We start from the raw sequence: 24,648 nt of genomic DNA, 5'->3' as shown, positions 1-24,648 counted from the left end.
TTCAGGCTAGGGTGCTCCATGTAGGAATGTGCGCAGTGTCATCAAGAGAGTTTTTTCAGCCGGGACCGGTTTGGCTCAATGGATAGAGCGTCAGCTTGGGGACTGAGGGGTCCCGGGTTCGATTCCGGTCAAGGGCATGTATCTTGCTTGCGGGCATATCCCCAGTAGGGGGTGTGCAAGAGGCAGCTGATCGATGACTCTCTCTCATCGATGTTTCTAACTCTCTATCTCTCTCCCTTCCTCTCTACAAAATCAATAAAATATATTTAAAAAAAAAAAAAAAAAAAAAAAAAAAAAAAGAGAGTTTTTTCAAATGGACTTTTCCAAGGTAGTGGGAAACAATTTAAAAAAAAATTTTTTTAATCAAAGAAGCACTGTGATCCATGTTGTACTTCAGAAATTAGCCAGGAAGGGGACATTGGATGGGAGAGAGACTGGTGACAAGGACAGTGAAAGTTAGAACATGTGTCCAGTAGGGGAGACAAAGAGGGCCTGAGCTAGGATAGTGCTCCTAAAACTAGAGAGCAGGGGGCGCTACTAGTATAAGTGAGATCATACAGGTAAAACGATAGTCTGTTAGGGTCCAGAGAGAAGTACAAACTGATAGTAGCATTTGGAGCCTTGATGATGGGAAGGGTGAGTGCCATTATCAGAAACAGGGGGCTCTGGAGGCAGAACTGATTTATAAGCTAAATATGAGTTTAGCTAGAGCAGTGGCGGTAAACTACTGCTTGAGAGCCACATGTGGCTCTTTGGCCTTTTGAGTGTGGCTCTTCCACAAAATACCACGTGCGGGCGTGCATGTACAGTGCGATTGAAACTTCGTGGCCTATGCGCAGAAGTGGGTTGTCGGCTCTCAAAAGAAATTTCTATCATTGTACTGTTGATATTTGGCTCTGTTGACTAATGAGTTTGCCGACCACTGAGCTAGAGCATAGTCAAGGCAGCTGGGTGCTGGGCTTCCACACACAGCTGGTAAGCAGAGTGCTGAGCACGAGGAGTGTCCGTGCCCTGAGAACACCACCTCCTGGGGACAGTTTTTTTCCCTATGCCTGGCATGTTCAGTTATCTCATAAACTGCTACTACACTAGGGTGACATAATTTATTTATTTTAAGATCTAAGTCCCTTGAAAAAAATAAATTTCAGTCTGCTAAAATCTTGTCTGTGAGGGCATCTGGTCCAAAACACAGATTGGGCACTGTCTACTGTATTATATAGGACAAGCTATTTTTAAAGCTTGTGATTGTTACCGTAGCTAGGAAACAGACAGGAAATGAATGATTTTGTGAAAGATATAGATAGTAGCTAGATGGTGTATTTGCATTTGTAAGAAAAGCAGTGCCACGCTAGAACTGGCCACCCACACTGGCAGAGCCACTTTGGCACATAGCCAGCCCATAGACACTGTGCCAGCCCATAGACGTACACCGTCTTACTTGTGGACCATTTTGTTTATGTCAGCAAAAATGCTCGTGCCTGCCTAGCCTGGGTGGGTTGGTGGTTGAGCATTGACCTATGAACCAGGAGGTCATGGTTCAATTCCCAATCAGGGCACATGCTCAGGTTGTGAGCACGGTCCCCAGTGTGGGGCGTGCAGAAGGCAGCCGATCAATGATTCTCTCTCATCATTGATGTTTCTATCTCTCTCTCCTTCTCCCTCCCTCCCTCTTTGAAATCAATAATATTTTTTTAATTTATTTTTTTTAATGATCATGCCTTTTCCTCCCTAGTACTTTCCTTGGGGCCCATCAGTAAATGTCCACACACCCCAAACTAGCAGACAGAGATCCAGTTCCCTTGTGGGTCCTACGGCTTTATCCTCATTCACTACTGTAACACCTGTTGGCAGTCTTCTAGACGATGCTTCCTAACTGCATGTATTGCTCATCCCTTTACATCTCAATCAGTGGCAGGTACTGTGCATCTCAGAGCTTTCACTTCTCCTTCCCTCCTAAAAGTCCTCAACTAAAAACTGTCAGTAAAGTCCTTTAGGGAGTTTGTGTTGAAATGTTGTTTTGGGGCTCCTCCAAAAAATGGCACCCTTCTGAGACAGTCACCCAACTCGGAGCACTAACTGAACCCAGGTGACAAAGAGACCATCTGGAGGGTAGATGCACAAACCCTGTTGTGTCAGTCTTTTTTGAGAGTTTCTCTGGGAATCATGAATTTTTTTACACACATTTCAGTCTCTTTTAACATTTTATTGGAGAGGATAATAACCGGATTTTCCAAGTTCCACCTTCATAGCTGGATAGCAGAAGGGAACTGTGAGGCTAAGCTGAAAGTGCCAGTAGTAAATGTGTTCCGTGTCACTATAGAGGTAGTACCGCACCTAAGAGACACTCTGAGAAGGATGTACATCCAACAATAACAGTGCTCACCTCTCAGGCTTGGTAAAGGGAAGAAATGCACTTTTATATCTGAATTTGAATTTTTAAATATATAATTGGAAACAACAAAACCAATCAAACTCACATAGGGAAAATTCAGAGAGCGATTAAAGAATGAATTAACTAATTCATAATCTCACTATCCCAGAGATAAGTATTTTTTGGTATATTTCCTAAAAAGGGGTTATAGATACAGTTAGATGGACAGTTGGATGGATGGGTGAGTGTAGGGTGGTTCAGTAAATAGGTGGACTTTTTAAAAATTATATTCTATGGTATATCATTTTGTATCTTGCTTTACATAATATAACATCATGAGCATTTTTCCCATATCATGCAATCTTGAAATCATGAGTTATATTTAACTGCCTAAGATATCGTATTAGCTATATCCTTATTTAACTATGAACTCTCCTATTTTTAAACATCAGGTACTTACACTTTTTTTTCCTTCTCCTTGAGTTAATTTAACTCAAGATAGTAAAAATGCTTTAAAAGAAAACTTCCTTTCATTCTGATGCTTTAAAATGTTTTGTTATTATAAAGTATTCTCTTTGGTCAATAAGTAATAATAGATACAATATATTGAGGACTATGGTAGTATGCCATTTTCTATATATACTAGTGGCCTGGTGCACAAAATTCGTGCATGAGGGGAAGGGGTTCCCTCAGCCCAGCCTGCAACCCCTCCAATCAGGGACCTCTTGGCTCCTAACCACTCACCTGCCTGCCTGCCCAATCACCCCTAACTGCCTCTGCCTGATTGCCCCTAACCCCTCTGCCTACCTGCCTGATTGCCCCTAACCTCTCTGCCTGCCTATGCCTGCCTGATCACCCCTAATTGCCCTCCCTTGCCAGCCTGGTTGCCCCCAACTACCCTCCCCTGCCAGCCTGATCTCGCCCCCAACTACCTTTCCCTTCTGGCCTAATCGCCCCTAATTGGACTCTGCCTTGGCCCCACCACCATGGCTTTGTCCGAAAGGAAGTTGGACGTCTGGAAAATGGCCAGTGAACTGGTCTAATTAGCATATTACCTTTTTATTAGTATAGATAGATTATATATGATAGGATTGCTTAGGTGGGGGGAGGGGAGCCTTTTTCAGCAGGAGGATATGCTCTTGGCAGACAAAAATACATAATCCCTATATCTGGACTGATAGCCAGCCATATGCACTGTACTGCCAAACTGGTCATTAAAAAATTGAATCACTTTCTTATAACTTACACCAAACAGCTGTTGCCCTTAAAACCCCTCCTCTGCCCCCACCTTAGGTCCTGCCTTCACAGTTCACCTAGATTAGGTTCTGATTGGTTGGTTTCTAAGCCAGTCAGCATCAAAAGCTCCACCTCCTAGGCAGTCATTGGCTCCTCGCACTTCACTCAGATTTGGTTCTGATTGTTAAGTTTTTATTTCAGTCAGCATCTCCTGGCCTATCAGCAGGCCTGATCAGAGAGGCAAGGCTGATCAGCAGCCACAGCAGAGGTCAGAGAGAAAGAGAGGTGCAGCTGCTGGCCAGGCCCAGAGAGAAAGAGAAAGTCAAGGGCTAATCAACAGCTGCCACAGAGGCTACGGATCAAACCCTGCTTCTCTCTCCTCCGGCCTGATTCACAGCCCTCTCAGCAGTCAGTGGGCAGCCACGGCAACCCAGCACTGACTTGCAGTTGGTCAAGCTTTTGGTCGTTTTAGATGTTACAACCCTGGGTTTTTATATATTAGGATTATTTTAGTTCATTTTCCCAAACAACAAGTGAAAAAAACAGAAGTTAGATTATAGAAGTTAAGCAACTTGCTAATGTGTGATAGAGCTGAGGTTTGAGCCCCATAGCACCTTTTCAACATATGCCAGGCTTGCTAGGCACTTAGATTCAATAAGCCACAGTCCCAGCCTCCAAACTCAACTGGCTAATATCGAGTATTGGTCTACTTAGATTGCTGCAACAAAATACGACAGCCTGGTGGCTTCAACGACAGAAATGTATTTTTACAGCCCAAGATCAAGGTTTCAGCCAATTTGATTAATGGTGAGGGCTCTCTTCCTGGCTTCTCACAATGTCCTTCCAGGGCCTTTTCTCTGCTCGTATGGAGAGAGTTTTTTTGTGTCTCCTCAGCCACACTCAGGGTTAGGGGGGACACGTACATTCTGTCCATAACAGTCTATCTGTGCTACGACCTTGTCATTTGTGATCAGCACAGGCACATGGCATCAGTTAGTGGTAGAGTCTCTTACAGTTCAATTCCTACATGCATAGGAGGTCTCTTACTAGAAGTGAAGTGATTGCTTGAGCTTTAAGGAAAGACAAAAACAATATATTTGGAAATACATATTTACCCGTGTTATATTTGAAATCCTGTCATTTACAGTTAGTTAGCCTAGATTATTTCCTAGAGCAAAAGATCATATTTCTAGCAGCCTAGGTTCGTCAGCCCAATATTGCGATCACAAAATCCTAGAACGACACTTAGGCTCTTGTTTTATCAAGTGTCCTGGTAGTAAGTGGCAGGGAAGGGCGGCATGAAGATCACTTGTTCCAGGAAGTGAACTCATAGCTGAAGATGATCACACCTGTGCGCCGGACTCCATGCTGCTTCTGATTTAATCATCAAACATCCGTCTCAGAAACGGTCATTGTTTTCTGCCTGTCCCAGGATGAAACTGAATTCAGCAAACATTTTCAAGCATTTAGAAGAGGAGATGAATTTATAAGCAGATAATTTAACTGGGAAAATTACAAATTCAGAGAGATTGAAAGGTTTTTTTAGTTCTCCGAAAAAGGTAACTTTTCTCTAAAAGGACAAAAAGGACATAGGGCTCTGGCAGTTGTAAGACTATACTACAAGAAGTATCTGATAAAATTTTGACATAGACTGTAAGGGTAAACATAGATAATTACTTTATAACAGTCCTTTCTCTGATGCTTTTTTCATTTCTAAACCATCCTCTGCTAGTTTTAGAAAATTGTATTAATAAACAATTAAGGAACCTAGAGGTATGAATAAGTTTCCAAGCAGCCAGCCATTCTCTCCTATAAGAAAACTTTGAGCCAAAACCGGTTTGGCTCAGTGGATAGAGCGTCGGCCTGTGGACTGAAAGGTCCCAGGTTCGATTCCAGTCAAGGGCATGTACCTTGGTTTAGGGCACGTCCACAGTAGGAGATGTGCAAGAGACAGCTGATCGATGATTCTCTCATTGATGTTTCTAACTCTCTATCCCTCTCTGTAAAGATCAATAAAATATATATTTTTTTAAAGAAGAAAAAAAGAAAGAAAAGAAAACTTTGAAGTGTAATCAAAAAAGGAAAACTTGTCTGGAGAAGGGCTAAGGGCAGAATAGAAGTTGCTGACCGGGGTTCAGGTTTGGTAGGTGCCTTGGGGAAGATGGGTCTCAGTCTGGAACGGAGGCATCTAACACTCCTCCTTTTCCATGGCCCTCCTCCCTTTAAGTTGCATTGGCCACCTTATCCAAGCGTTGGCTGCAGCCCCAAAGCAGTTTGTATGGCATTGCCGTCCCCTCCCCCAGGCAAACAAAGATCTGAGTCACCCGGCTCCCTCTCCCAATAAAGGGCGCAGCGCCTCCAGAGCGACTGCCATAAGAGGAGCGTTCCTGTGTCTGGCGCAGGGGCGGCCCACGTCACCTCTCACACATGCGCCTCGCCTGCTTCCAAAGGAAACAAAAGCTCTACCCAGTGCACTTCAGGTGAAAGTCTGCTTACAGCTCAGTGTCTGTGACTGGCTGTTCCTGAGCAGCTATTCATGGGAGAAAACAGATTGATTTCCCCGGGGGGGGGGAGGGGGTAGTTAAGGTAATGAGCTCAATAATTGCCTCCTCGTTGGGGCTTTTACCAGCCAGAGGAGCAAGCAACCACAACTCCCCTTTGTCTGCTGTTTCTGCTGCCTCTAGCTGGTTTGCTTGTCAGCTGCCTGGGAGCTGTGCTGTGCTCCCCCTGGGGGATGGGAACTGGGGGTGCTGTGTGTGAGCGGCTGTGCCTCTGCAGGAATCTGGGGCCTGAGCCGCTTGTTATTCTGTAACGTAAAGGCTCAGCTGTTTGCCAGTGAGTCTTTGTCAGTGCTCTCTGTGGTGTCAGTCCATCTTTAAAGAATTCTTTTTTCTATTCCTCAAACACAAAGAACCAGTTAAAGCCCTAACCAGATAGTTAGGTACTTAAATTATAAACATAAAAGTATGTCTGGAACCTTGCAAGTATGTTTTGTGGTTGAAAATTAGAAGAATGCTGGTGACTACTCTTAGCTCTTAGCTCTGAGCCATGCATTTTTTTAAAATCTCATCTTCCCCCTCTTCATTCCCCTTATTTTAAAGAAATAACTGGCAAGCATCAACTTAATTTACCCCTATTCATCTGGAAACTGCTAAAAAAAAAAAAAAAAAAAAATGTTTATTGTAGTGATGACTCAGAGAATCCTGGGAGGCAGTGCGGGCTCGGCCATACTGGGCTCCTGTCTCTCAGCTGCAGTTGGCTTGCCTCTCATTGTTGTCGTTAATAACACATCTGTACATTTTCAGTATTTTACTTAATTACTAATCTGCCACAATGCTGACATGTTTCCCGAGTGGATTTTTCGAATGTCTCAGCAGAGCAGCAACTGACAGCTTCCTCTCGCTCTGACGTATAGGTCACTGGCTGTCTGCTGGACCCTGTGCCTCCGGTCCTGGCAAGGAAGGGGTGCCAGTCCCTGCCCAGCAGCATGATGGAGACCTCCATCGATGAAGGGCTGGAGACAGAGGGAGAGGCCGAGGAAGACCCCAGCCAGGCCTTCGACGCGTTCCAGTCCACACGCGGTGGGCAGCGACGGCACACTCTGTCCGAAGTGACCAATCAGCTGGTCCTGGTGCCGGGCTCAGGTATGCTGTCCACTGAGCTGCAGCCGAGTCTGCACACTGTCCGTCATAGTCCAGTCTCCACGAGGTAGTGATGGTACCCACCAGCTCCTAGGATGTGGTCCATAGTGAGCATTTCCCCATGGAAACCAGTCTGCTCTTTCCTTGTGGACAACACTCAGCAGCTGAGGGTAGGCCTGCTCTGCAGCTGCCGAGATGCAAATGGATCGCTTCTGAGCTGTCTCCTCACTCCCAGAATTCACCGAGTGCCAGGGACTCACCCAGGACCTGGCCTTAGGGGTGGCAGAGATCTGCAGGGCACAGGTTCTGGAGTGTTCGCCCCAAAAACTCAAAGCTGATTAAATTGACGTGGAAAATGGTTCTGGAAAAAATGTGCGGGTTGGAGATTAAGGACATTGTCACTGAGAGAGCTCAAACCGGCTGCACTTTGTGTCTCTTGGCCAAATAGCTCACTGTTTGCTATTCCTCATATCTGCTCTGTTTTCTCTTAAAGGGAAAGTTTTCTCCATGAGCGACAACCCTTCGCTTGACAGTGTGGACTCTGAGTATGACATGGGGTCTGTTCAGAGGGACCTGAGCTTCATGGAGGACAACCCTTCCCTTAAAGACATCATGTTAGCCAACCAGCCCTCACCTGGCATGGCCTCCCCCTTCATGAGCCTGAGGCCTGCCAACCCCGCCATGCAGGCCCTGGCCTCCCAGAGAAGAGAGGCCCACAACAGGTCGCCCGTGAGCTTCAGGGAGGGCCGCAGGGCCTCCGACACCTCCCTCACCCAAGGTAACCGCCCTCCCCTCCTGCCTCCTAAAGCCCTCAGCTGGTAGGATCTGAGGGTGGAGGCCATATTGGTATCACACTTGTCATCACTGAGAGGCCTGTGTTTTATTTAAACTTTGGTCATTGTGCTTTCTTCCAGGAATTGTAGCATTTAGACAGCACCTTCAGAATCTGGCTAGAACCAAAGGGATCCTAGAGTTGAACAAAGTGCAGCTGCTGTATGAACAGATGGGGCCTGAGGTCGACCCCAGCCTGGCGTCAGCTGCTCCTCAGCTCCAGGACCTGGCCGGCAGCCGCCCTCAGGTGAGTGCTCCGGCCCTTTCCGCAGCCGGCAGCGTGGCGAGTGCGAGGGGTGAGTGTGTCCTGAAGGTGTGTCACTCCGTTGGGAGGACTCGCTCCAGGCCGGGAGCAAACAGGATCTTTCGGAAAACTTTTCTTACTGCTGCACCTGCCGCTGACAGGTGAGGCCTTGAACTGCCAAGCTGTGTCTGGTGCCCGGGGCAGCTTGTATGTAAGTTACCTCTGATCGTCTCCCCCAGGTGGCACTAAAAACTTAGAATAATAAACTTTACCCAAATGAGAAGCTTACTACCACTACTTTTAATATGCCATCACTTCATTAAATATTACAGATGGATTCTTTGTGCTACAGATACAAAAAAAAAAATGCTATTGATCCAGTAAGTTTATTTTGAGCTATTGTTAGTGCGTCCAGGCTGCTCTAGCCTTCACGGCCCAGGAGGGTGATGGCCTGTATCCAGTGCTGACGAGGTGACCGCTCCCTGCAGGTCCATGGGCAGATTGTCTGTAAGTGACCAGCCCTCCACCTGCTGGCTGTGCGAACGCTGTGAGGGGCGTGTGTACGGTTGGAGTTCCTCTTGGGCATTTGCCAGGTGCTTAAACTAATAGCTGGAACTTTCTCCTGGAGAATTGAAAACGTGTCACCCTTGCTCCTCAGGAGGAAGCTGCCCAGCAGCCGGAAGGCGTTCCTGCACTTGCCACGAGCGTGCACCCGCCGCTGTCCCCGCGGCAGAGCCTGGAGGCCCAGTACCTGCAGCACAGGCTCCAGGTGGGTCTTCCCTGGCTGCCCAGCTGTGCTGGCCAGACCGCCTTCTGCACGGCGGGCATCTGTTTGGCTTGTTCAGGCCTTCGCTAGGGTGACGGCTTGATCCCTCACAGACAGGGGCCTGACAGTGCACTTCTAGTTTCTGGAAACACATTCAGACTTAGGTGATGCTCTGTGCTGGCTGTGGACTTGTCCTCAGACCCCCGCAAGACAACCCTCCACGAGTAATAACTAACACAGTGTCAGGAAGGGGAGCATGGCCTCTGCTCCTGGTGTGTGCCTCCTACTGAATAACTGGTAAAATGGAAATTTACCTCTGGCCTGAAAATCTCAAAAGATGAATCATTTGTTCATTCAGCTGGTGCTGCTGCCTTTGTCAGTGAGATTTAGCCCCATTTTTCTCGTTGTTTATAATCTCCATGAACCTCGCGATCCCAGGGGACTTGTAGGAATGGAAACTGAAGTAGAGTAGAGCTGAGACAGCCCAGGTCTGCTGACCCCAAGCCGCGGGCCCAGTGCTCTCCCAGGGTCCCAGTGAGCAAGTGTCGTCAGTCCCTTCTCCCGCGTGGTGTGGAGGACACGTTTGGTCCCCTCCAGGCGGCAGCCCGGTCTGCTGACCGCGTCCCAGACGGCAGCACATCGTCATGCTTGGGTTGTTTTCCGCTCTTCCAGAAGCCCAGCCTTCTGTCGAAAGCCCCGAACACCTGCCAGCTGTATTGTAAGGAGCCACCACGGAGCCTTGAACAGCAGCTGCAGGAACACAGGTGAGAGAGCGCCTTTGGCCAAAGAAGTCACTTTCTTTTGTGGGAGACTTAAGAATGCTGGGGCCTGGCCAAAACCGGTTTGGCTCAGTGGATAGAGCGTCAGTCTGCGGACTGAAGGGTCCCGGGTTCGATTCTGGTCAAGGGCATGTACCTTGGTTGTGGGCACATCCCCAGTAGGGAGTGTGCAAGAGGCAACTGGTCGATGTTTCTCTCTCATCGACGTTTCTAGCTCTCTATCCCTCTCCCTTCCTCTCTGTGAAAAATCAATAATAAATAAATAAATAAATAAATAAATAATAAAAAGGATGCTGGGGCCTGGCCAGCGTGGCTCAATGGTTAAGCATCAACCTATGAACCAGGAGGTCATGGTTTGATTCCCAGTCAGGGCACATGCCCGGGTTGTGGGCTCAGTCCCCAGTGGGGGCTTGAAAAAAGCAACCGATCAATGATTCTCTCTCATCATTGATGTTTCTCCATCTCCCTTCCTCTCTGAAATCAATTAAAGAAATAAAAATATTGCTGGGTGTATCCATTCAACCTGGTGTCGCCTCTACTAGGGAAATTGGTGGTTTTTAATTATTTTTAAATCCTCAGGTATGCTTTTAGAGAGGGGTAGGGGAGGAAGAGACAGAGAGAGATCAATCAGTTGCCTCCTGGAAGTGCCCTGACTGGGAATCAAACCCGCCACCTTTTGGTGTTCAGGATGATGTGCCAACCGAGCCACCTGGCCAGGGAGGAAAATGGGTTTGAGGCATGAGCCAGAGTCCCAGATGTGACGGCTACCTCGCTGTGAGCCTGCGGGGAACAGCAGCCCTAAATGTGCTGTTTTCCCTTCAGTCTCACATCCTCCCTTGCAGTAATTCCTGCCCCTGGCCTCACCAGCAGGAGCAGTGGTGGCCAAGGAGGCGTGGCCCTGCTCCATCAGCCAAAGGCCACAGGGAGGCCAGGGATCACACACACACCCCACCCCCTTTGACATTGCAGCTGGGAAGTCAGCCTCTCACTTCATAGGGAGAAAAACGTCAGGGTCTTAGAGAAAATGAGTTAGTGTTTACTGTCACCCTGAGGTCAGTCGCAATTGGGGGACAAAAAGTAAGATTAGGTTTAAGAAAAGCGACACTTTTTGCTTCTACCCCCACTTCTTTTCTGCCATGGAAAGAGAAGTGAGCGGCTGAGCTGGTGGCTGACGCTGCCTGGCATTGACATTGCTGACACTGAGGAAGACTGACCATGCTTTCTCTGGGTTTGCCATTGTAGACTCCAGCAGAAGCGGCTCTTCCTCCAGAAGCAGTCTCAGCTGCAGGCGTACTTCAACCAGATGCAGATAGCGGAGAGCTCCTATCCACAGCCTCACCAGGAGGCCCCATCGCCGCCGCCGCAGCCGCCACCCTTCAGCCTGGCGCAGCCCCTGAGCCCCGTCCTGGCGGCCTCTGAGCAGATGCAGTACAGCCCCTTCCTGGGCCAGTACCCCGAGATGCCGCTGCGGCCCCTGCCCTCCGCGCCCGGCCCTCAGGGCCACCTGCAGCAGCCGCCCCCGCCACCCCCGCCACCCCCGCCACCCCCGCAGCAGCCGGGGGCCGCCCCCGCGGCCTTACCCTTCTCCTACCAGACTTGCGAGCTGCCGGGCGCCGTCTCGCCTGAGCCGGACTACCCCGCTCCCGGCCAGTACCCCCTGGACGGAGCCCAGCTGGGCGGCGGGGCAGCGCCGGACTGTCCCCGGGGCTCGGGGCTGCCGGGCGACCCCTCCAGCTACGACCCGCTCGCCCTCTCCGAGTTCCCCGGACTCTTCGACTGTGAGATGCTGGAGGCCGTGGACCCGCAGCACAATGGCTATGTCCTGGTGAACTAGCCCGGCCAGGAGGTGGGACCGTCCGTGCAGGAAGCACGTGTGTTTTATCTCTATGTCAGCCTCTACAGTTAAAGCTTATTTCCCGTCCTCTCCCGGAACGGAGGACCAACTCGCCCAACTGGAATCGGAGGGCCCGGCTCGTCCCTCTCGGCTTCCTGTGGCCCACGCTGGCACACGGCTGGCCGGGCGGAGCAAGCCTCCCGGAGACGCCGCCAGATGTTTCTCTGAGACATCAAACCTAGTTTTACACTGAGCTACCCAGGCATCCGGGGACGGTGAGCACAGGAGCGTGGGCCACTGTGGAGGGAAGGGGCAGTTTTTCCCTGAGGCCCAGGAGCAGCTGCTGAAGGCACACAGGAGACATAGGAATGTGACGTGTGGACTAAGGGAAAGCGGAGGTGCTGAGCTGCTGGTGCACGCTGTCCCCAAGGTCATCACCGAGCATCGAGGGAGAGCTGTTTCGGGGCCACTGAAGACCAGCTGGCACTAAGCCCCCGGCGTCTCCCGGAGCAGCGCCTCTTCAGAAGGCAGAGGGCGCCGGAGATGTCGCCTGGGGGACCATAGGACCCACCACGGCGGAGCTGGGCGAGGACCCGGAGGAGCCATCGGAGCAGGGCCAGGCCAGGAAGGCGGGCCGCCCGCAGATCTGTGCGGACTTCTGGGCGGGCAGTCGGCCTTTCGGGGAGGGAGATGGGGACACCGTGTCTCTTCAAATGTAGTAACTACTCAGACTTCACACTATATTATATGTTGCTAGTCTCCTGAGCTCTGTATATTCGGACAGGTTCACAGAGGACTAAGAAGTTTAAGAACGAGAGTGAACTTTTCTCTCCCATGTGAAGTGGTAGTGCCGTGCCTTTTCCCGGATCATGCTTTAATTATTTCTTTCTGTAGAAACCAAGTTTCCATCCGTGTCAATGCTAAATCCAAAGTCACTTCAGTTTGTTTTCCACTGTGTGGGAATCGCATTCTTCATTTCCTTACGGTCTGACTTGTAATGAAACGTTAGAGTATTACAGCAATATTCAAACCGCAGATGTGTCAGCCACGGAAGCAAATCATCTGCCAAACTCACTGTATTACTAGTAAAACTTAACCCTCACAGTTAATTCATCAAAATAAGTAAGAAATAGATGCTACAGCCACTAACCGTGTAACGAGTCACCTGTCATTCGGGCAGTAACATCCGTGCGTCACCAGTTCAGTGTTATTTACGGACTCGCTGCCATCCTGTCAGCAGGTGAACACACCGGGCACAGGCCTGTTCCCTCAGCACCGCGCAGAGCGCCACCTGAGTGGACAGGACACCTCCGCGTTCAGTCGCCTTCCCTCTTCGCAGTGAGTTCCCAGCAGGTGAGGAGGAGCCGGAAGGTCTGAGTCCGCTATGTCTGACTCAGCCCCTCCCGGCTGGTACCGAGCAGCTATGTTCCTGGCTCCCCGGGGCCTGGGCTGAGCGTGGGCCCGGGGTGTGGGGCCCTGGGCGTGGGGAGAGCGGGGCCGGCCAGGACGGCTGCGGGGAGGGAGGGCGGTCATTCTGGGAGAACACACAGTGGAAAGGGAAGGACGAATGAAGTTCTGATGGTTTACCCTGCCTCGTGCTTAAGATTGATGATTTGGTGAAATATCATTACATTTAAGAGATCCTTCTGTTAAGGTCTCTAATCTGTTGTAAGTCTTTGTAAAATATGCCAATTATAAAACAGGGCTTAATTTGTTTAGACTGAAAGAAGTTTTCCCAAAATTACTACCGAAGTGCTGTCATGTTTATGAAACTGACATCCTTCCATACTGAACTCGGGGCTGCTCATTTCAGTCGCAGAAACAGCTGCCCCAGCAAGGCCAGGAGCCTGTCAGCCAGGACACCCAGGCTGCGCCAGGCAACCAGGCCGACGGGGGCGGGCAGGGGGGCAGCCGAGAGGCCGATGGAAACCGAGGGACCCAGAGACAGAGCCCGCAAGCACCCTGAGCTGGCCTGCTGGCCTCAGTGTAAGTTCCTGCTGTTCTCGTGTATTTCAGCAGAAGTCAGTCCGTTTCGTAGCCTCTGTGCTCAGTGAACCAAGCTGGGGGACTGAGTCTGGGCCGGTCAGTGTTTCCCAGCCACCTGCTCTCTGCGCTCCTCAGCGGTGATGGGTGAGCGCCAGCAGAGCGCCCCTCAGGCACCCCGGCCTGGGAAGGCTCCTCCCTGCGCCCGCTGCCCCAGCAGCTGCCCTATTGGCGGGGCATCGTTGGCTTTGTTGGCCTGTGAACCCCGCCCGCTCCTCTGAAGAGACTTAGGGAGATGAACATGAGGTAAAAATTTCATTCAGCAAACAGTGCAATATGTGTGGTACTTTATTTTTTGTTTTTGTCCCTTTTTTAATCCAGGTTTAGTCTCTATTTGGGGAAAATGCACTAATTCTGCAATGTCCAGTTGGCAAGAACGTCTCTAGTTCATACATGCAGCTGACATGCAGGCTCAGCAAGGCAGACAGAGCGTGTCCCACACAGTGCGTGCTCCCTGGCAGAGCCCCTCGCCGCCTCGGCCTCCAGGCCTCTGCCCTCGTGCTGCCGGGGAGCAGGGTCTCCTCACCAGCCTAGAGCATCTCTTCATGAGAAGCATCTGGAGGAGAGCTAGGAAGAGCGGGCTAACGGGTCTGTTCTTATGTGAACAAAACCCCTTCCTTTCTGAATCCGCTGCCTCCGGGAAAGGAAGTGAGGAGCTGAGTGGGCAAGCCCAGGCCTGAGCTGGCTGGTGGGGGCCCGGTGCCCTCCAACACCGGCCTCGGCCACACTGCGATCCGTGCCTGAAAGCAGGCGCCCAGAGGAAAGTCTGCCATTGGGTTGGCAGGAGGGTGTATTCTCGGCTGGAGAGTGACTGGGTGGCCCAGCAGGTAGAGAGAAGTGAGCAGCGGCAGCCTCCGTGCCGGGTGGCCAGGGGTCCGGGTGTGCGGTACCGGAGCAGCCCCTGCTTAGGGGCAGGCTGTTCAGACACAGGGACGTGGTGAGATGTGTGGCTTCTCGCCCCATGTCCTTTCCCTTCAGCAACAACAGCCCGTGCACCAAGCCCCAGTGGGCTAAGCACTGGGTGAGAGTGACATCTTCCCTCGCCCGGTCCTCCCCTCCACAGCGGCCTGGCTGGAGGGAGAGGGCCCTCCGGGCAGTCCTCTGAGCAAGGCTGAGAGAGTGGCCCCCACGGATCTGCCTGCAGCCCTGCTAGCTAACGACACAAGTGCAGGGGCACGTTAAAGACGCTGGTTTCTCCCGGTTACACCGAACGGCCATCCCCACAGAAGTATGCGCGGGGAGGACACCTCTTCCTCGATGGCCAAGGGGCCAGATGGCACAGCGCAGCCGCCCTGCCGGCCAGCAGACTCAGCCCAGGAACCTGACCTCCCGGGGCCCCAGGAGGGCCGCACTGCTTACGGTTAAGTAACATCAAGTAAAGGTGCTGATTAGACACTTTTAAGATTAAAGAAAATAACACACTTTGATACTTTGTCTTTTCAGAAGCAACGTGGGTAGGTAGAGGTGAGCTTTAAAAATAAAATGGCCTGGCCAGTGTGGCTGGATCCCCGGTTTGGCAGGTGCAGGAGGCAGCTAATCAATGGTTCTCTCTCATCATTGATGTTGCTCTAGCTCTCCCTTCCTCTCTCAGATCAATTCAAAAAAATAAAAATAGGAGAATAGCATCCCAGGAAATGTGACCGCATATTGGAATGACGTTCACATCCACAAATACCGATCGCGGGCTGGGGTGCCCATCCAGCCAGACTTTCTCAATCAGGGAAATGGGGGTGGTGACACCTGCCCACCGCTGATGGCAAGAGAAATCGCCTCCACCAAAATCCCTGAAGGGAAAGTGGATAGGAAAGGAGGTTGGCTTCCTTTGGGGGCTGCAATTTCAGAAATAAAAGTCATACAGAGATAATTGCACTTTGTGGGCAGGGCAGCACGATTCACTTATTTCCGAGGGAGGTTTGGTCTGTGAGTAATTTTGATAAAATTAATCTAATTGTAGTTATTTTTAATGTGTGATTTTTTAAAATGACTAAGGAATAAATGGTGAGTTCAACAGCTTTGGTATTTTGAGTGCAAATCATAATAGCTTCAATGTGAAAAAGTTTCAAAAAAAATGTAACTGTCACTCAATGTTAGAAAATAGCCTAAAATGCAGTTTAATAAATGATCTTTGTATCAAACATTAATTTAAACGGGGTAATTTTCTGCAAGAAAAAAAATACAGTTTTTAACATTTCCAACACTCTTGAATAAAAACAACTTGTTTCCTAAGAGCCTGGATGGTGAGTGTCAGGCGAGGGAGCTAGGACTTCACCCGTCAGCCTGGGGTGGGTTTTCTGAGCGTGCAGGCGGCCGTGTGCCCTGACCTCTGGTGCTCATTTCAGGCTGCAGCGAAAGACACGGATAGTATGTTCTCATTGACGTCAGCGGGTAAGTAATACCGGGCTCTGCCGCGGCCCACGCACACGCCTGCCGCTGCAGAGCGCTGACAGCGAGCTGACCGCAGCCTGCAGGCGGATGGACAGGCACAGTGGGGCCTGGGGCTCTGACGGACTCAGAGGTAGCCTGGGAGGGCCATGCAGCCGGACAAGCAAGCTGCAGGGCCAGGACTGGGGACAGAGGGACAGCAAGACCATTAACTCATGACGGCAGATCTGTGTCTGGGCCTGCAAAAGGCCTCCACTCAGACACTGGACGTCACCCGGGGACAGGCACCTGCTCGGTGCCCTCAGGTGCTGGAAGAATCTATCTGCCAAGGCATTTGAAGCCACTCATACGCTCAGGACTTGGTTTAGTGCCAGACCCCGAGGGAAAGGGCAGTATTAAGTCCTACCTTCTGACAGCAGATTCAATTGAGATTTGGTTTCGCTCAGGCCATTCCAGTTGAACGCACACTATAGAACTGAGTTTCCAAACCAGGGTCACCTGCCGGCTGCGGGTGGGGCAGAAGGGGAGCCAAGCCGTCTCCGTGGACTTGTTCTGTGGCCTAGCGCTGCTCACAGGCGGGCTACACTGCCCTCAGACGGCTGTTACCCAAGAATTCAGTGAATTTCAAGGGCACTCCTATTTTTTAAGAAAAGCACTCGATTTCAGTAATGGTGTTTTGCAAACGTTCCCCTTTCCCACCGAATTTCTCCATCATCTCTGTGTTGCCAAAAACAACCCTAGGGTGCAGGGTACGGACCAAAACAACAGGCCTGCCAGCAGAGACCGGCCAGAACGTCAGCAGCCATCAGGCCCGTCCTCCCCTGCCCCAGAACCGCACTGCAGCCCCAGGGTCTCCAGGAGCCAGAGGCTCTGCGCGGAGTGGGGAGGGGCTGGCTGGAGGCCTGGCGCCGATGGTGCCCACACCTCCAAAGGGAGGCAGCACAGTGCCCCTCCGAGCCAGGCAGGTGGCAGCAGGGCCCCGGCCTCTGTTGGCCATCTGCTCTTCTCCACCCCATTAGGGTTTCCAAGTGTGTGTTTTATTATTGTTTTGTTTTGGATTTTTTTTTTTCCTAATATGTTTTATTGATTTCAGAGAGGATGGGAGAGGGAGGGAGAGAGAGATACAAACATCAATGATGAGAGAGAATCATTGATCGGCTGCCTCCTGCACACCCCCTACTGGGGATCAAGCCCACATGTGCCTTTGATCAGAATTGAACCGGGGACCCTTCAGTCCACAGGCTGCACCTCTATCCACTGAGCCAAACAGTGAGGGCACCTGATTTTATTACTATTATTATTGATTTGTGAAAGAGAGGGAATGGGAAAGGACCATCGGGGTTTGCTGTTCCCTTTATTTCCGCACTCATTGGTTGTATGTGCCTGACCAGGGATTGAACCACACCCTTGGAGTGTTGAGCTAATGCTCTAACCAACTGACCTACTCAGCCAGGACACACTATTAGTTCTTAAATTGAGGTTTCACAGAAGCTTTGGTGGAAGCTTTGGCCCCTCTTCCCAAGAAACAGGCATATAGACGCAACTTTGGACAGATATTTTCAGGGGAGGAGTTGATTCCTGCTCCCATCAGGCCCCTTCATGGTCCCCAAGTTATGGTGTCTTCAACCCCTGACTTAGAAGAACACCAGTGTCTCCACCTGCAGCCCCACACCCTTTTCCATTACTGGGTTCTTGGCGGGCCCTCCCCGCTAAGTGTGCCAGCCTCCCAGGGGCCCAGGTGAGGGAGGGAGGCCCCTGCTCTGCTCGCAGCCCCAGGACACCGTGGAGGAGTCCTGAGCTTTGTGCATGGAGCTAGGTGCCACGTGGCTGCCAAGTCAGTCACCTGCGCAGGCTGCAGCTGCTCTGCCCTTCCCGTTCCAGCCCCAGCCAATGACGGCACTTCACAGCCATGACCAGGCTGAGCAGCTCTGAAGGGGGTGACTGTGCAGGGCTCATACTTTGCAGTGGCCCTTGGGAAACCGATGTGAGTCATGACTGAAGTGAAGGCACTGGCCCCTCATCTCAGACACTAGCCATCACCGGCCTATCTGCCCACACCCAGATGGGAAGCTACAACCACAGATCGCTTAGGCCAACCCCGAAAGCCTGGCCAGGCAGAGGGAAGCTTGCTACGTGCCTCCAGCCACTCAGCACTCGCTCCTCCTGCCACTATGCCCCAGCCCACCAGGCAGGGAACTCCTGGGCCCACCAGGCAGCTGCAAATCCCCCTCGGCAGTGTCAACACCGCCCTTTGTCTACGTTTCCAGGGGACTTTCCTGGGCGAGCCTGACTCAGCGGGTCTGAACTGGGCAGAGTGGGTGCAGGGCTGAACCACCAAGCAAGGCGCCAGGATAGGGGAAGGGAGGAGGACACAGCACCCTGGGAAGCAGCTCCCCTGCCTGCAGCTGTCCCCGAGAGCTGGCCTGGCAGAACCTCAGAAAACCCGGCCCACAGTGAGGCACTGGGGAGTCAGCCTCTCGGAGGGAGGAGGGAGTCACTCAACACAGCAGGCAGGCTTTGACAGCTTCTGACTCCATCTCGCTAATTCCCCAAAGAAAAGGGGGGCTGATGGGGCCAGAGATGCCTAGGGGAGGCCTGAGGAAGCCGGCGCTCAGGAGTAAGTCCTTGACCAGGTCGGGGCCAGCAGCACAGCTGGGGTGCGGGATGCAGCCGAGCTAAGGAAGGCCCAGCACCCTGGCAGAGATGCCCAGAGGAGGACCCCGAGTTCACAGCCCTGGCCTGCTCCAGGCTGGGACTACTGTAATAGATCTGCCTTCTGGTCCCTGTGCCAGCAGTGAGGGCCGGTGGAGGGGCCCAGGAATGAAAGGGCGGGGCAAGGAGGGCCTAGAACTGGGCCCAGCTTCCCCAGCGCAGCCCCTGGAGCAGCCACCTGGCCAGAAAGTGCCTCCAGGGAGGGTGGTGCCTACCCATTCTCAGTCAGGCACAGGCCTAGGCAGTGAAGAACCTCTGAGTCCTCAGCCTCTGGCACCTCTCCCAGCCCTGCCACTCACCTGGGCAAATCACTGCAGAGCCTCGCTACCCCCCCAGTAACTTGGAGACAGCCTGGCTGACTTAACCCCAGGTTTACCCTAAGGTTCAAATGCAGCTGGCACAGCACACTTCTAAACAGACAGGGCTGGAGCCCAGCACCGTGATGGCCACAGCCTCAGTCCTGCCGGCCTGCCTTCCTGCAACCTTAACTGCTCCAACCCTGGGCAGCGCCTGCTGCTTGGCGCCTGCGAATCTCCTCTCTCATTAAGAGTGGCCGTCCTGCCGGGACCGGTTTGGCTCAGTGGATAGAGCGTCGGCCTGTGGACTGAAAGGTCCCGGGTTCGATTCCGGGCAAGGGCATGTACCTTGGTTGCGGGCACATCCCCAGTAGGGGGTGTGCAAGAGGCAGCTGATCATTGATTCTCTCTCATCGATGTTTCTGACTCTATCCCTCTCTCTTCCTCTCTGTGAAAAATCAATAAAATATATTTTTTTTAAAAAGAGTGGCTGTCCTAAACCGATTTGGCTCAGTGAAAGGTCCCGGGTTCGATTCCGGGCAAGGGCATGTACCTTGATTGCGGGCACATCCCCAGTAGGGGGTGTGCAAGAGGCAGCTGATCTGTTTCTCTCTCATCGATGTTTCTAACTCTCTATCCCTCTCTCTTCTTCTCTGTAAAAACTCAATAAAATATGTGTGTGTGTTTTTTGTTTTTTTTTTAAAAAAAAGAGCGGCCGTCCTAGCCTGAGCCCAGCTCCAGGTTAAGGACCAAGAACTTTGCCTGAGATTTCTTCATTTCCGGTGACGAGTTCTGGGCAGCACTAGCCATGGGCACCTAGAAAGAGACCTTGTTCACGAGCCTCCAGCTTTCCGGCCAAGCTCCCGGGTGAGGGGTGAGAGGGCCTGGGGGGCCTCTCTCTGCCCAGTGGGTGGAGGTGGAGCCCGGGGCACGGCTCCAGCTGGCCGTGGTGCCAGCCTCACCTCCCTGGGCTCTGACACATTGTCAGGCCTCCGTTCGCTTGGACTCAGGTCGCCTGGAGCCTTTCTGGGTTCAGAGAACTAATCCTCCGGCCCTGCCACAGCCGAGCTCCTTGGAACTGCCCGCGAGACCCTCGGGCAGCACCTGGCCCCACCGCTCTCAGAGAGACAAGGAAAGGACAAGCAGTTGTCCTCCCCACAAAGCTGGTTCCAGCAGAATCTCTCCCCCCTGTCGTCCCCCGCCCCCCCTCAAAGCTGCTGGAGCCGCCTTGCTCAGCAAGCGCTGGCCTAGAGACAGAGGACAGACAGATGCCAGGAGGCAGAGGCCAGCAGTCCCATGAGCCGCAGAGATTTTCTGAGTTTGGGGGAAATGAGGGAAACTGGAAAAATCGGAAGTAGAAACAAGGGTAGAAGAGCGAGGTGTGCAGAAGGCAAGAGCTCCGTGGAGACTCGGGGTGCAGGGCCGGGCCGGCCAGGGTCTGTTCGGACACTTCCCGATGGAGAAGAGGAGGAGGAGGGTGGACTCGGACGTGGGCCTGTGCCCATTACTTATGGGCGTGTCACTGGAGATCCGTCTCCAAACCTGGGCTCGGCCTGAAGACTGAATGTCCCTCGCAGCTGCTCCTTCCTGCAATAACAAGACTGACATCACCGTTGTCAGGGAAATGGTGTTTTGATTAAAATCATGTGACAGCTATTTCGCGATTCAATAAACAAATTGTCTGTTAACCCTCCTGTCAGAGCCCCCGGCAGCTGCCATCAGGGAGCAGCCTGCGGGCTGTCCGGGGGCAGCCCCACCTGGCCTGGCAGGACAGACAAGGGGTGCGAGGTGCCACAGTGCCCGGCGGGTCCTGCTGGGGAGACACGTGCCCCATCAGAGCACAGCTGGCTCTGCAGACCCTGAGGCCCAGCCTCCGAGGGGCCTTTCACCAAAGGAACTGGCCCGCCCCATCGGGCCATTCACTCCTGGACCAGGAGGCGGGTCCGAGCCCCGGGAGGAGGATGGCTCCCCGTGGGCCCAGCCAGCCAGGACCTGGGGAGAGCTGCCAGGGTTCTGAGCAGCCAGCGTTCACTGAGCCCTTTTGGGCGAGTTTGCTGTACACCCGGACAGGGAGGGAGGGAGGGAGCGAGTGAGCGAGGGGTTAAGAACAATTTCTGGCTTGTAATTGGATGACTTCCTGGATCACTCACTTGGCTGCTGGCCCCTGACATGCCTGGCAACAGCTAACACCCTTTCTGTCTCCCCGAGTCACTTTCTCTAAGTGAGACAAGTGGAGGGAGGCTCCCCGTGTGGTGGAGCAGGGCCTTCTGGGCTGAATGGACGGCACACTCATCGGCCTGGCACTGCCTGGCACTGCCCTCCCCCTCCCCCAGAGGACAGGATGGGGCTGGGGGAGGGGCTGGCACTGCACATGTGCACAACCACTAACCTGACAACTGGTGCTGCCAGCACCTGCGCCTGGAGTGGTGAGAAGTAGGTGGGACTGTGCCATGCGCTTGACAAGGTGCCTGCACACAGTTCTGGAGGCTCCAGGCGTGGCTGCTAACACTCTCCCTACAGCTCGTGGCTCTCCCAGGGCCACCTACAGACCTGAGCAAGCCGGCCAGGCCATGCTCAGATCCGGGGCAGACCCCACAGTGAATGCCATGGCCAGCTAACCCCGCGTTTGTAGGAAAACATAGCTCCTTTCTTAAATCTGTGGTTTAGACCTAAAAACTATTATTCCTGCGCCTTCCACCAATGTGTCTCCCCAAAGGCCAGCTCCGCGACTAAAGAAGGCCGACCCCCTCAGGCTCCTGTCGGCCAGGGGCGGCTGCGGCTGAGGGGGTCACCCCGCACTTCCTCCCTGGCCGGCGGGAGGGCCTGGCAGGGACGCCCAGCCCCGGGCCTGGGCCGGTGGGGGCACCACCACAGAAGCGGACACTCAGGTGGAGCACAGCAGCTCCGAGCCTGGACAGCGGGAGCGTCCTCACGGCCTCCGTTTGCACAAAGTAAAGCCATGGAGGTTTGGAAGGCGAACTCTTTGAGGTTAAAATCGCCACCAAGCAAGCTGCCTGGACTGTGAGATGCCAGTCATGTTCCCCGTCAGCTGAGCGCAGCCTGGCTTACCGAGGGCAGCGAGCCCTCCGGCCGCTCTCCGAACCCGCCTGTCTTACCTGCTCTCCTAACCAGCAGCCAGGGCAGTGGCCGCACCGACGTTGACTGCTGAACACTCACTCCTCCGGGCCATCACACGGGCTTGTCCCACATCCCCCCGTCACACAGGAGATGGACAGGATGGTGTTTTCCTTGAGTGGACGTTACTACCCCAGAGGAGCCGCAGCAAATAGGGACGGTCTCTGTTCTGTGAGGTAAGTGGGAGTAGCCATCTCCATAAGCAACTCGACCAAACCACCGCTCCGGCCTCTGCACGGGCCTCGCTTGTGCTGACCAGGTGGGGAGGGAAGCCCCCGGAGCGAGCTGAGTCCACGCCATCCCTCAGAAAGCACGCCCAGAAGCAAGGACAAGAAACAGGGCAGCAGGCTTAAAACACAGGGGAGGCAAAAGTAGGCTTGCAGTCGTGAGTACATGAAACAGTTTATTCTTATACAGGAGAGGGTTGTCCCTCAGCCCATCCTGTACCCTCTTGCAATCCGAGACCCCTTGGGTAGGGTCCTGAACCCTGGCCGGCAAACAGGGCCTGATTGGGCTTTCCTTCCCTTAGCTGGCAGCAGCTGGCCCCGCCCCCGCCTCTGCCACTGCCTGCCATCTGTGTGGGGCTCAGTCCCCCCCCCCCCCCCCCCCCCCGGGCTCCCCCCAGCCATTGGTCGCCTCCTCTGCAGATGACAGCCATGGGGTGCATCGCTGGGGCTTCCCTCTGCAGGGTGTTCGCTGGCCAGTGGCCTGAGCCTCCCTCTGTGAGGTGATCAACTGCGGGGGGAGGGGAGGGGTGTTCAATCGCCTCACAGAGGGAAGCCGCCCACCTGCCGAAGCACCGCCAGCCTGGTGGCTTGGGCCTCCCCCTGTGGGGCGATCGTGGGGTGACGGTGGGAAGCCCCCCAACCAATCACATGGCACACACCTTGGCTGGCTTGGTGCCAGTGCGTGTCATAGCGTGGTGGTTCTGCTATCCTGTCAATTTGCATATTACTTTTATTATTATTGATGGTATTTTCCATACAAACAACAGTACACCTACTCTTGCCCCAAAAAAACGTTGCTCTCCTCCGGGACGGCGTTCTCCCCTGCTGCCCTCCACCCACACCTATCAGTAAGCCCCTGGGAGGTTTTAGTCTGTGTGCTCACCTTCCTGGTGTCCTCTCCAGGCCCCCAGGTCTCAGGAAGTCCTTGTCACTCCTTCACGGGGAAATCTGGCTTCCTCAGCCTGTGGGCCACCACTAGAGACAGACAGCGGCACGGAAACTGTCCCTGGGCAGGCGAGTCCCGCTTATGCCCAGTGCTTCCCGGACGGATACCCTCCATGGCTCTGGGGTGGCAGTGGGGGCACATGGCCTCTGTGCGGAGGTGGGCTGACCACAGGACCTCATGAAGGTGCTTTTCCTCCAGAGGCGCCAAGAGCCACCCCCCGCCTCATGGTAGCCGGGACACCCCCCGCTCCGTACTGCCGGCCTCCAGGGCCCAACCAGACAAGCGCTGGCTCCACTGAGGACTGACAGCACCGGTCAGAAGGCTCTGCAGAAAGACACCGCTTGGCTTTCCTACCCAATGAGGAACCAGCTCCCATACTCCACATTTCCCTCAGCTGAACACTGTGTCATTTCCTGGACACAGCAGGCTCATGGGAGGACAGAGGGGCTATTTTGGGTACAAAAAAAAGACTGGAGACTCGTGAGTGAACAGGAGAGAGGCGCAAGGAACTGGCTGGAAACAGGAGAATCCGAGGGAACCATTACTTAAGAGCAGACCAGTCACTAGACCTGCTAACAAGCTATTCCTCTCGCTTGTGTCACACCCAAGCAGCCAACAGGAGGCTGTAAGCCAGGAGCTTCAAAATGAAGAGGTCAGAGGAACTGAAGTTAAAGGCAAAGGGTAGGACAAGCACCCAACTTGTTGTGGCCACCGGGCCTGCCCTCTGGGGCTTCCACAGAAAAGCACATCGCGGCCACAAATGCCTGGAGAGCATTCCCACAGCTGATGGCGGGGCCAGGGACATTCTCTTCCCCTGGAGCTCTGTGCTCTATCCGGAAGGCCTGACAGCTCAGGTTACAGTGCTGCCTACTTTGAATCAGGACAAGTTGTCCAGCAAAGACCCCAAGGCCATGCATCACAGTGGTCAAGCAGTGGTCGTTCCATGAGCTGAGGGCTATGTCAGCAAGGCCTTGTCAGAACCCACACATGAACCAGCTTATTCTCATGACCACCTCACATCTTCAGGTTCACGCGCACTCGGCAGCACAGAGTAAGGTTTGGTCTCTCCAATCTGTGAGGAGTGAACCCACACAAACGGGAGAAACACTGTAGTCAATTCCATTGTTTGAGGAGATATTTTTATCTATGTAGGTTTGTATGTTTGTCTCTACTTCCCTTTCCTAATGGACCAAACAACTGACATG

At 53.1% G+C, this 24,648-nt stretch overlaps 1 protein-coding gene across 4 annotated transcripts in view; it reads left to right on the top strand.

Annotated features, from left to right (window-relative positions):
- SIK2 (salt inducible kinase 2) overlaps positions 1-15,886 on the top strand; it is a 114,307-nt gene extending 98,421 nt beyond the window's left edge. For 3 of the 4 annotated variants that reach the window (XM_036427723.2, XM_036427719.2, XM_036427720.2), the window contains 6 exons: positions 7,023-7,251; positions 7,742-8,026; positions 8,163-8,326; positions 8,982-9,092; positions 9,762-9,853; positions 11,111-15,886. In XM_036427723.2, coding sequence (XP_036283616.1) covers positions 7,023-7,251; positions 7,742-8,026; positions 8,163-8,326; positions 8,982-9,092; positions 9,762-9,853; positions 11,111-11,702 — 1,473 coding nt within the window. In that variant the 3' untranslated portion in view covers positions 11,703-15,886. The remainder of the gene's footprint in view (positions 1-7,022; positions 7,252-7,741; positions 8,027-8,162; positions 8,327-8,981; positions 9,093-9,761; positions 9,854-11,110) is intronic. The other variant, XM_036427724.2, reaches the window with a different exon arrangement.
- Positions 15,887-24,648: the final 8,762 nt, after the last annotated feature.

Source organism: Pipistrellus kuhlii, unplaced genomic scaffold (assembly GCF_014108245.1).
Source record: "Pipistrellus kuhlii isolate mPipKuh1 unplaced genomic scaffold, mPipKuh1.p scaffold_m20_p_9, whole genome shotgun sequence".
Classification (NCBI taxonomy): Eukaryota; Metazoa; Chordata; class Mammalia; order Chiroptera; family Vespertilionidae; genus Pipistrellus; species Pipistrellus kuhlii.
The sequence above is the reverse complement of the archived record's forward strand: the minus strand, read 5'-3'. Positions and strand labels throughout refer to the sequence as shown.